The sequence below is a fragment of the Hibiscus syriacus genome, unplaced genomic scaffold, assembly GCF_006381635.1.
Source record: "Hibiscus syriacus cultivar Baekdansim isolate YM2019G1 unplaced genomic scaffold, ASM638163v2 tig00116959_pilon, whole genome shotgun sequence".
In the NCBI taxonomy this organism is placed as follows: Eukaryota; Viridiplantae; Streptophyta; class Magnoliopsida; order Malvales; family Malvaceae; genus Hibiscus; species Hibiscus syriacus.
Window position 1 is genome coordinate 479,045 of NW_024063485.1, and position 12,510 is coordinate 491,554.

A 12,510-nucleotide genomic window follows, 5' to 3' on the forward strand; every position below is an offset into this window, starting at 1 on the left:
ATTTAAATGAGCTTTAGTTTTTGAGGCCTGAAACCAGCATGAGCCGCGGGTTAAACGGGTAGCCCGCGGGCCTTAGCCCATATACCCAGCTCTACCCGTAAGGTGTGGCAGAACCTCCATGCTAACCGTTGGTAACAACCATGAAGCAAGCAATTTGTCTTGTTGCTTATGCACAGTAAAGACTGGATTTTCCTCAAGCTGTCCTGACTCATTTGTAACAAACTGAGATGAAACAGGATTAACACCCGAGATGTAAGCCAACAAACTATAACCATCAATTATAAGAGTCACTTGATGCTTCCAAAGAAGGTAGGTTAACTCGGTAAGCTTTATAACATCCTGCTTAGGTATGTGTTGTACACTAGACAGAACCAAAGAACCATGCAACGAGTTTACCGTGGTATTCACCGTAGCCTGAACACCAACTTGATGTAGGTCCACCATTTTCCAAAGAACTTTCAGAAAGAATCTTCAAGAATCCTCAAGAAGCATCCACTGAAGCAAGAAAGAACAAGAACACACCAAGAAGCGCATGACCGTTTTGGCGACTGATACCATGTAAAGTTATATGAACAAATATCAAAACTATAAAAGCAAGAACGAAACTAAAGAGAAGAAACTTCTGAATTTCATTATCTTCAAGTGAGTGAGTACACAAGTCTCATGGAGAGCATTTATAGCTAGGATTACAGCTGTAACTAATTCTGTAACTAACTTCAACAAATTGAAACTTCTCCAACTGCTTAGCTGCAATCGTATTAACTCTCAACTGCATGCGCGTCGATCATGCACAATAGCTCTCAATTGTACGTGTGCTCAGCATGTCCCATGCACATCACGCAACTGCATTCATTAACACTAACATACATCTTTCTTCAATCCACCATCATAATCATCGCCGACGCCGATTCAATCGAGCGATCTTGAAAAACAGTCTCACTACAACAGGAACTAGAGAAACTTCGTCGCGTTTTGGAAGCAAAACGAGCAAGTTCCTTATGGAGAATCGAAGAGAAGGAGATAGGATGGGCTTTCGTCTTTTCGCAAGAGAAACAAAATCTCATCTTTTTATTTTTGATATAACGAAGCAGATGTAAATTATGACGTCACATAAAGTATGTCTTTAATGTCCCAATTTCAATTTGAAAATATTGCTCTGGATGATTGTTAGCTTTTCTTCAGTTTTGAACCTGCCTTAACTTTAATATAAAACCTTAATCCTGTTCCGTTTCTATTCATATATATTAATATTTTCAAATAATTAAAACAATATATTTTATAATAATATTATAATTTTTTTTTATTTTAAACCATTAAGATAATATGTTTTATAATAATTTATTACATTTTTAACAATTAAAAACATGTTCATTAAAAAATAATTAAAAACCTAGTTTAATACTATAAAAATAAAAATCTTTGAGATCTTAAATATATATAAGGATTTACACCGGATAGGATTGATGATTTTTCATCTTAAACGTGGTCTCGCTCTACCTCGAATCTATCTATTATATAACTTGTCTCGCTTCGAACCCCAATTTTTTTTTTAAAAAAACCCGGCCTATAAAGTCGGTTCGAGTATTTTGATCATCCCTAGTATTCGTCTCTTTTATTTTGTCTTTTATTTATATCTAAATTAATATCATTATGTTTTCATTTTTTTTTGTATAATCTTTAAGCGTTAGTTTTTATATACTTTTATTACACGATTTTATCTATTGTTAGGATAATTTATGTTTTAGCTTGAATATTGTTGAGTTTGATTTGAATTGAAAAGTTAAAAGTCAAATTTGACTCGAGGCAAAAACTCGCGAGTTTAAAATTATAAAGCTTGGCTCAAAAATTAAAACTCGACCAGACTTGAAAGCTCGCGTGTTTATAATTCTCAAGCTCACCTTGAGCTTGAAAAAACTTGAACTCGAAGCATTATCAGAGTTAATTATAAAGCCAAACTTGAGCTTGTTTCAAGATCGAACTCAAATTCAAACTTGAATATTAAGAACATGAAAACTTTATATTGTATTTAAAAAAACAATAACATATAAATGTTAATATTATTAATAATTTAATTAAAAAATTAAAAAAAATATTTTTTCGAGTTACCCGTGAGCTTTTTGAGTAGTATATTAAGTAGTTCACTTTGGCTTGTTAAGAACTCGAATAGAATCTATTCAATTCAAATATTGGTCAAACTTTGATTAAATCAAACTCAAATAGCTTCCGATCAATCTAACCTTTATTTTACCTTACTTTTTATTTAATAAAAATCTAGTTTGAATTTTTTAAATAATTATCACGCCAAGTTAATAAAAAAAATTGATAGTTAATTCACTAATAATTTTATAACTTTTCCATCCAAATTGCATTTTATTTGGAGATTTTCTTTAAATAACAAGGTGATATTGTGAAATAAAAACTTTAAGAGTAGAGATGGGTATGAGACCTGAACTTGACGAGATCCAACCGTACCCGACCTGATCGGGTTGGGTCTTTTTAAAAAAAATTGGGTTCGAGCCGGGTCTGGTTGGGTTTTTTAAATGCGATGTTTGGGTCAGGCTAGGTTTGGGTTTAGGGTCAGATTTGGGTTTAAGATGAAAAATACCTGAACCGACCTGACCCGGAAAAATATAATTTTACCTTATATATTTAGGAATAATTACAATAATACTCCTATAATATATTTTTTATTATTTCGGGTCGGATGGAGGGTATATATTTTTCGGGTCGTGTCGGGTTGGGTGAAGAATGTAAAATTTTTAGGTCCGGTCGGGTTGGCCGAAACCCGACCCATGTCCATCCCTAGCTAAGAGTGAATTAAAAAAAACACGAAGGTTAAAAAGGTAAATTTAAGCATATATTAAAACAATTAATAAAAAAGGCTAACGGGCCATATTACGGATGGTAAAATTAAAGTTGAAAATTGCAGCCCAATTCAAAACCTAAAGTAATAATCGGCTGTAAAGCAGATCCCCTTGGCAACCCAATAAAAGCTTGGTTTTTCTTGGGGGTCACTCTTTTCCTTTGAGCTGCTGCCGCTGTTTGTAATCCTGTGGTGCTTCCACTGCATCAAAAAAAAAAGAGGTTTTTTTTAACCTAAACATGGCGGACAAGGCAGTGACTATTAGGACAAGGAAGTTCATGACGAACAGGTTGCTTTCCAGGAAACAATTTGTAAGCTCCATTTCCATTTCCAACGTTAAATATAAGTCTTTCAGTGTATTCTTTCGTTATGTTTGATTTTGTTTTCCCAAAGCATACTTTTGGTAGGGCTCAATCTAAGTCACAGATCGGTCAATGAAAGAAAATAGAGAAAATAAGTGTTTGGATTTTTGTTAGTTTATAGAAAATAGTGTTGGATTTTTGTAAGTTCGCTTATATGATGCTTATTTGAAGACTTACCTTAATTTGCCTTGCTTACGAATTATGAAGCCTTCAATATGGTGAAGATGGATTATTTGGGAAGCTTTAAATTCAAATGAGGTTTGTATGACTCAACTGTTTACCTGGAAAATGAAACTTGTTATTTACTTGCCTTTTTATTTTTATTTTTGTAGATCATTGATGTTTTGCATCCTGGGAGGCCCAATGTTTCCAAGGTAAATGTGCAATCTTTCTCAATAACACTGTTGCATTATCTTAACAGCTGGAAATTTTAGACTGCTTGTGCTAATGTGTTTCTGATTTGTTTATCATTTTTTTGTTAGGTTGAGCTGAAGGAGAAGCTTGGTAGAATGTATGAGGTGAAGGACCCAAATTCGATCTTTGTGTTCAAGTTCAGAACTCATTTTGGAGGTGGAAAATCTACTGGATTTGGTTTGGTATACGATTCTGTCGAGAATGCGAAGAAGTACGACCCCAAATACAGGTTGATCAGGGTAAATTCCAATTCTTTTCTTTTCATTTTCTCTGGATTTTATTAGTAGTTTGATTGTTTCATTACTAGTATGTTGAAGTCTTATTTCTTGAAATATGTTTGTTTGCGGTGTTTGCTTTCATGCTTAAGCATTGCTTGAGTTCTAGTTGACTAAACATCTTCTTATGGTGACACTACTGAGCATGGAAACAAACTTCGTCTTTTAAGCCTTGCAAGTTGGATTTAGAAGTAGAGCCTTTGTTATAATTGGTGCTTGCAGCTGCTTATTTATGAAGAAAACATGTACGGTACATTCACATTTTAGGCCACTTAATGTGCATCAACTTTAATTAGGTCATGAAATCCCAATGTTGACTATGTTCTGCAAATGTCACATATGCATGCTAAGACTACTTTTATATATATAGAGTCAGCAGGGGTGATCTTAGTCCTTAATAATAGAAGTTCATTGATATAATTGAATAAAATGAAAGGATTGCAACTTTTAGTGATCCCCAACGTTGTGGTAATTACAGAGGTATTAAACTACTCAGTCATACCATGAAGCTATAGGAAAGGGTGATAGAGGCTAGGTTGAGATAAGTTACTAGGGTTTCGGAAAACTAATTTGGTTTTATTCTAGGAAGGTCGACTACGAAGGCGATTCATGATTCATCTACTTCGACGGTTTATGGAGAAATATAGAGAAAAAAATAGAGATCTTCACATGGAGTTAATTGACCTTGAGAAGGCGTATGATAGCGTTTCCCGTGATACGGTCTGGAAGACCTTAGAAACGAGACGGATACCATCTGTTTATATCCGAGCGATTCGTAATATGTACTGTAGATCTACTACATACGTCAGGACTACAGTTGGCGACACCGAGGCATTCCCGGTGAAAATCAGACTCCACCAAGGGTCGGCTCTTAGCCCTTACATCTTCGCCTTGATTATGGACGACATTTATTGTGCGACATCAGACGGTGTCCCATGGTGTATGTTTTTCGCTGACGACATTGTCCTAGTTGTTGAAACAAAAACTGAGCTGAATAGTAGATTGGTTACCTGGAAGACTGCTTTGGAAGAAAAAGATCTAATGATCAATATTGAAAAGACAGAGTATATATGTTCAAACTTCAGTAAGAACCAAACCGATGAAGATGTAGAAGTATGCATCGAAGGACACGTTCTCCCCTCAAAAGATTGTTTCAAGTACCTAGGGTCTATGATACATAAAGATGGGAGTGTAGATGATGACGTTACACACCGTATAAAGGCGGGATGACTAAAGTGAAGGGCTGTTACTGGAGTTTTGTGTGACAAGAAGGTGTCTCAAACTCAAGGAAAAATTTTATAGAATGGCAATTAGACCAGCGTTGCTGTATGAATCAGAATGTTGGGCAATCAAGAAGGATCACATAAGGAGGATGGAGGTCGTAGAAATGAGAATGCTTCGATGACCATGTGGTAGGACTCTGTGGGACATGACATTAAACTCTGCAATTAGGATGTCCTTGGGGGTGGTGACTGTATCCGAAAAATTGAGGGAGGGAAGACTACGGTGGTTTGGGCATGTCCTTAGACGACAATCGTCAGATGCGGTCTGGAGGGTAGAGTCGATTACAGTCGAGGGTGTCAGAAGGAGAGGACGGCCAAGGAGGAAGTGGTTAGAGTGCTTGAGATCAGATTTGAAGGATTTAACCCTTATCGAAGATATGACCTTTGATAGGAAATTATGGAGACTTAAAACCAAGGTAGCCGAGTAGTTGTGGGTCACAGCCATAGGGTGTAGCATCTCTGTCTTCTTTTTAATGTCTCTGTAGTAATTTCTATGACTTCTACTTTTTATTCGTTTCTGTTATTGGAATTTATGAAGGATTAGAATTAGGGTAGCGGAGTAGTGTTGCTTTAGTTTAGATTTTAATCCATTTGACTTTATTATTTCTCATAACTTGCTATCGATGATTTCTGTGTATCCTTCTTTTCATGTTTTCTCTTTCTAAATTTAGCCAGGAATTACGTTACTGTCTATATGCATAGATTTTTACACGGATTTATTTGCAGGGATTACTTTCCATTACAGACGTACGTATGAAAATTGCATATGATGACTGTTCAATTATGTATTTATTAATTTATTTATTTATACATGCATTGGATTTTTATCTTTATTTTTAATTTTTCTGACTGCCGGAGGTTTTCTACGGAAGTTTTTCTCAATCTGGCGTTGGGGGCAGCCTACTACCCTACATCCCCTTACTCCATTGCATATGAGAATAGGGTTTTGTTGTTGTTGTTGTTGTTGTATGATATAGTATGTAACTTTTCATTTTTCTTTAATTACCCTTGCTTGTCATCTATATCCAACACATATTAAGACATGGACATACAGAGATGACCTTCCAAACGTACTTGTGTCTGATACTCAACACTTCAGTAAAGTAACATAGTAATGCAATGCATTGAACCAGGGCTTCGATTTTCTGCCAAGTTAAGTTGTTTGATGTCGGAACTCGGAAATAGGATTTGTTAACTTAAAAGCTTTTGAGTTTTCTAGCATTCCTTTTCTTTCAGCCAACCAACTTGTTTTTGTCTTCTCATTGTTGGTCATGAATTTCATTAGACCCCTTTGCTTTTAAGGGCATGGAGGTATGACACTACACGCCTAATTATTTGTGTTATTTCAGAATGGATTGGATATCAAGGTGGAGAAATCAAGGAAGCAAATGAAGGAAAGGAAGAACAGGGCTAAGAAGATCCGTGGAGTAAAGAAGGTAAGATAAATTTGTTTCTTTCGTTTTTTTCTCATCGTTGTTATAATCGCTTTCACTTTCGAATCATTCATGACCGATGAGGCTGATTTTGCGACTATTTCGCTTGTTTTATGTTTAGACCAAGGCCAGCGAATCAGCAAAGAAGAAGTGAGGTAAAGGAGTGAAGGAAAAGATGTATTTCTCGGTGACAATGTTTTTCAACGGCTGTTGTTTACAAGTCTCAAGTATTTAGGTCTTCTTCCTGCGTAGAATTTGGACTTTTCTGGTAGGAATTTGATCCCCGTACTCTTGGTGTCGGTACAAACTGTAAAATTGCTATTGAAAATCGTTTAGGGTAAATTATATGTCTAGTATCTAAACTATCATTTTTTATTCGTTTATAATCTAAACTTTTAATTATTTCAAAACCATACCTAAATTATCATTTTTGATCCGTTTTTAATTTTTTTAGAAGTTTAGGTATCAAAATAGATTAAAATTGATAGTTTAGGTATTAATCGTGCTAAATTTTTAATAGTGATGTATTAAAATGAAACAAAAATTAAATATTAAGTATTATTCAAAAAAAAAATTGAGAACTAAAATGGATTAAAAATTAGTTTAGGTATTAAATACATAGTTTACCCAATAATTTATTCAAACTCAACGAAAGACGAACGAATATGGGTGTTTTGGTTATCACTTTGGATTGGATCTTGTCGAATTTTCGAGCAAGTTTCGTGGAAGGAAAGAATCTTCCGTATAAAAATATTTCGAAACAAATTTTTTATCACGATGTAATTCGATTTTTTTTTATCTAAGAAAGAGTTTGATTTCTTTCGAAAAATAAATTTTTTTTTATTTTCGTAAATAAAGTATAAACGTGGCATGTGCATCCTTATAAAGGCTATTTTTTTTAATAAAAATAGATATTTTTATTAAGGCTTAATGTAAAAATAAGCATCTAAATTATATTTATTTAACTTTTAGTGTTTAAAGAATTTTTTTTTTGGTAAAAGTAGGTGTCAAACGTTTTTTCATTACACTCTTAGATACTCATTGTTAAAAAATCGTTAAGTAACATGTGTTACGTTTATTATTTTTTGATTTTTCTTATAAAAACAAAATACGATTTAAAATATCTTTTTTTAAAATCTAAATGTGATGTGCCATTTAGTGGATTTTTTATAGTAGACACTTAAAAATATAACAGAGAAAACATAGACACCAAAAGTTAAGTTTAAGTATATTTTGAACACTAACTTTTATATTAAGCCTTTTATTAAAAATAAAAAAATATATTCAAATTACAATAAAGGTATGCAACTGCAATTTTAAACTAATCACATAATAATATTATTTTCTTATGATTATTAATACAAATAAATTAACCACTTAAAATCACACAAAAAAGGAAAAGTTTAAATAACTAACGAAAAATTCAACCGAAAGGTAGATATGAATAGATCTGACCACGTCGACAAACGAATCACAAAAAGAAAATTAAGCTATTGAAAGACTATTGCCTATTGGCAAACGCAAATCAGAATAGAATGACATGATAAAACTATTCACGAACATAAATTGTATTTTCAAATCTAATTCGAGATTTCAAAGGAAGAAAGATAAACGTGATAACAAATACGCGTCATTTTGATCAGTCGTGACGATATTAAATCTAATCATGATATAACGACCAAAAGATCCAAAATGTGTCTAAATATAGAGAAAAATGTGTCATAAAGACGAAGTCATTAAAAATATAATAATAAAAATACCATTAATAAAATAAAAGAGAAATAATGAATATCGACGATCGATGATTAGCACTTAGACACATGTCATCGTTAATTACTAAGATAAAAAAAAACTAAGAGAGAGAGAGAGAGTTTTCAGATATTACATATTACATATTTTATATTTATATTTTTCTTTTGGAAAGTGTAATCCTCTAAAAAGTAATATAAAAAATATTACATATATAATATTTAATAAATATAAATATTAAATTAATTAAAAATAATATTCTTATATTATAAATAAGTATACAAAGTATACTATTTTTTTCATTTAATAACTTAATATATTTTTTTTTGTTAAAATAAGAGTCTAAAGTTATTTTTTTAGTCAAAATAAGTATACAAAGTATTCAATCTTTTAATCTAAATACTTTAAGTACTTATTTTAATAAAAAAATAACTTTAAGTATTTACTTTGATCAAAATGTACTTTAACTACTTATTTTAATAAAAGAGTAATTTTAAATATTTACTTTAATCAAATTATACTTCAAATATTTAGATTAAAAATATATTTTGGGTATTTATTTATAACACAATCATATTAAACAATATAGTGAGTCTTTTTTTTAATTTAAAATTAAAATGAAGTTAGTGGCTGAGAAAAGCCCAGAAACAACCATTACAGACTCCTTCAAGAAAATATAAATTATTTAAAAGACATTGAAAGGAACAATATATATATATATATATATATATATATATATATATATATACATACAAAAGACATTGAAAAGGATAACAAATGAACTGAATCAGCCTCAAATAAAAGTTTTATTATTATTTGCATGTGTTCGAAGTTTTTCTACAACTTATTTTTTTTTTCATTTTTCTCCTCCCAGAGTTTATATAAATACGTGAACAAGCATTGCTTGTTCTCATATCCATCTCTCTGTCATTCTATCTTCTTCTCTTTTTCCCATTTTTCGTTGACTATCCATTGCTTTTGATTAATCCAAGTTCTTAATTTCCATCTTTTTCATCATGGAAGAGACAAAGGGTATGTTTTTCTTTCTGGGTTTTTGTTTTTTTTATCATTCATTGAGATCCTTTCTTTCTCCTTTTGTTGTTTTGTGATCTTCCATGAGGATTTTCAGTGTCACCTTTGCTGAATTTGGGTTAACTCCTTTGCATTTCTAGTTTTAGTATCAGACAGATCAATCGAATTTCTTAATGCCTGGTAGTAAAAGAGGAACTCACTTTTTTCCACAATTTGGTGATTTTTTCCAGTTTTTAGGGTTCAATCATACATTTGAGACTAATATTTGTCTGAATTTTCCATCTTATTTTTAAAAATTTGGTTACAATATCAATGTTTATGTTGCTCCTTTTTGTTTTTCTAATAGTGTTGGAAGCTAAAGAAGGAACAATTGCCGTTGCTTCTGCTTTTCCTGGTCACCAAGAAGGTAATTTTCAACTTTTTAGTAGGATTTAATGTTAAAAAGCTAATATTAATTGGCCTCCTAATAGTAGTCAGCAATAGAATTATTCCGTTGAATTTTACTCTATTGTTTGGCAATGGAGATTTACTTCCATAAAAGGCGAAAGCGTACTTCCATCGATATTCTGATTGGATTTTTACTTTTTAGCTGTGTCACAGTTTGTAGATCAGACTGATGGTTATGGTATGGAATATTCCTTGGATATGCTGTGTCGATCCGGACTCGAGGGTGGGTTAGGACTCGGGTTTAGGAAAAACGAAGAGTCCGGATAATGTAGGTGCTATCCAATGGTAGGTTTTTAGTTTTGTCACAGTTTATTGATCATAGTGATGGCTATCAGGATTGATGATCTGGTGTATTGCTTAGATATGTCGTGTTAATCCATCTTACCCGGACTTGAGGATTAGTGCATGTCGAGTGTTAGACATGGACATGGTTTAGGAAAACAAAAATTCTGGTCTACGTAAGTGTTATCTGATTGTAGTTTCTTAATTCGTGCCACAGTTTTTGGATCATAGTAATGGTTAGTATTATTGATGATCTAGTATATTGCTTGGATTTGCTGTGTTAATCTGTTCCCAGACTTCAAGTTGAGTGCAAATATTTATGTCTTAGATATGGGTTTAGGAAAAACGATGAGTCTGGACAACCTAGGTGTTAATGATTCGTATATACTCGATTGCCGATGTAGACTTCTTGGGAAGACCTCCATGCTTGATCTTTGTTAGATGAATATAAAAATGCTATTTCCTGTTTATTGTTCAACCAGCTGTACAAGATAGAGACCACAAATTCTTAACACAAGCAATTGAAGAAGCATATAAAGGGGTTGAATGTAAAGATGGAGGGCCATTTGGTGCGGTCGTAGTTTGCAACGATGAAGTCATTGTGAGTTGTCACAACATGGTTTTGAAAAACACTGACCCTACTGCCCATGCAGAGGTTACCGCTATTCGAGAGGTCAGATCAAAAGAACATAACAATCAAACAAAACAATTAGTCAAATTGCTCCATCTTATTCGTATGTTTACTTTAAATGTTTGTAAATTTCAATCCCCGAGATCATGAAACGCTTTTAGAGGATTAGATTTCGTTTGTTGATTGTAAGAAAATATGATAGCACCATTGGAAGATATACATATTAACATGCAGGGTTTTTTTTAGCATCATTCTGTGATTTCTACTGGGATTTTGTTCGCCCATCTTTTTATATCAATCTCATAATCTGTTCCGATTTGGTGAAAGTTTATCATCATTAGTTTTCTGTATTTATAAGAGTCGTGATAGTTAATAATTTTGCATATATGTTCCTCGAGATTAGGTGGTAATAAATGAAAATTACTACATCCGTGCGAATACACGACTGATTCATCTCGATCGCAATTGCTGTTGGTTAAACATAGCTATATAAGAATGTTTAGTTACTACAAGGTCGAAATAATCGATGTTGAAATCCATGTTTTACATTCACTAATGCTTGGAGCATCTATGTCAGTCATGCAAGAAGCTGAATCAGATTGAGCTCTCAGACTGTGAAATATACGCTTCATGTGAGCCTTGCCCAATGTGCTTTGGGGCCATTCATCTATCGAGAATCAAGGTTCGTTCGCCAAAACTATTTCTTAATGTATATGATCTTTTGCCGGGCAAAAGAGGCTGCCGTTTTAAGGATAAAAAGGAACGGGGTCGTTGCAGAGTTGGAACTCTCTTTAATCTTTTATTTTTCCTCCTTTTTGGAACAGAGGCTGGTTTATGGAGCCAAAGCAGAGGCAGCCATAGCAATAGGGTTTGATGATTTCATTGCTGATGCATTGAGAGGTACTGGTTTTTACCAGAAGGCTAACTTGGAGATCAAGCAAGCCGATGGAACTGGTGCTGTGATTGCAGAACAAGTATTTGAGAAGACTAAGGAAAAGTTTACCTTGTACTAATTTCTCACAGTTCCTTTTTAAATCTTTCACAACTGAAAACAGCTTCAAGTTTATGTTAAAATTGTACTTTTTCAAAGTCATTAATTGTATTTTTTAAATAAAATTATTAATAATATATATATATATATATATAAGATTTTTACGTATTTAAAGGTTAGGTCCAAGTTCAAGTTTAGCTTCAATAGAGTTAAATTTGAGAATATTTCGAGTTTGAGTTTTTTTTTTTTGAGCTCGATTCGAACTTCAAATTTTGATTTCGAATTCGAGTCAAACTCGACAATTTTAGACCCACAAACCTTCAAATCGAGTCAAGCTCAATAATACTCAAGCTCTACTCGACTAGTTTACGACCCTAGGTGAAGCCACCTAGTGAGATTATGGTCGAACCTGTTAGGCCAATGGCCAAATCACCACCCACATATGGTGGTCCAGTCCCAAAAGGGAATGACTGTGCACTTGACTGCCCTAAAGATATAATTGAACCACATTTAGAGGCACATCAGGTATGGGAATCAAATAGAGTATGACCTGTTTTAGTTTGTATTACTCAAATATGGTGAAGCCTATTGGTAACGGCTGTTTATCTCATGGGAAAATATTAATTATTATTTAATAAACTTAATTTTTTTTTATAGATTTTATGATTTAGCGAATAAAATATTTTTTTTGAAATTAAATTTTAAATACATATAATGTTACATTTTAATAATAAATGTGAAATCTATA

General features: G+C 32.8%; 2 protein-coding genes across 3 annotated transcripts; both read left to right on the top strand.

The window, feature by feature from the left end:
• Positions 1-3,001: 3,001 nt before the first annotated feature.
• LOC120189784 (40S ribosomal protein S24-1-like) lies at positions 3,002-6,926 on the top strand. Its single transcript, XM_039192974.1, has 5 exons — positions 3,002-3,174; positions 3,558-3,599; positions 3,708-3,878; positions 6,547-6,633; positions 6,752-6,926. The coding sequence occupies exons 1-5, from the start codon at positions 3,103-3,105 to the stop codon at positions 6,782-6,784; spliced, it is 405 nt and encodes a 134-aa protein (XP_039048905.1). The 5' UTR covers positions 3,002-3,102; the 3' UTR covers positions 6,785-6,926.
• Positions 6,927-9,270: 2,344 nt separating this feature from the next.
• LOC120189782 (guanosine deaminase-like) lies at positions 9,271-11,869 on the top strand. 2 transcript variants are annotated; one of them, XM_039192972.1, is made up of 6 exons: positions 9,271-9,411; positions 9,758-9,817; positions 10,001-10,081; positions 10,623-10,813; positions 11,349-11,453; positions 11,596-11,869. In XM_039192972.1, the coding sequence occupies exons 1-6, from the start codon at positions 9,396-9,398 to the stop codon at positions 11,782-11,784; spliced, it is 642 nt and encodes a 213-aa protein (XP_039048903.1). In that variant the 5' UTR covers positions 9,271-9,395; the 3' UTR covers positions 11,785-11,869. The 2 variants fall into 2 exon arrangements, with proteins under 2 accessions (XP_039048903.1, XP_039048904.1); XM_039192973.1 differs by lacking the exon at positions 10,001-10,081.
• Positions 11,870-12,510: the final 641 nt, after the last annotated feature.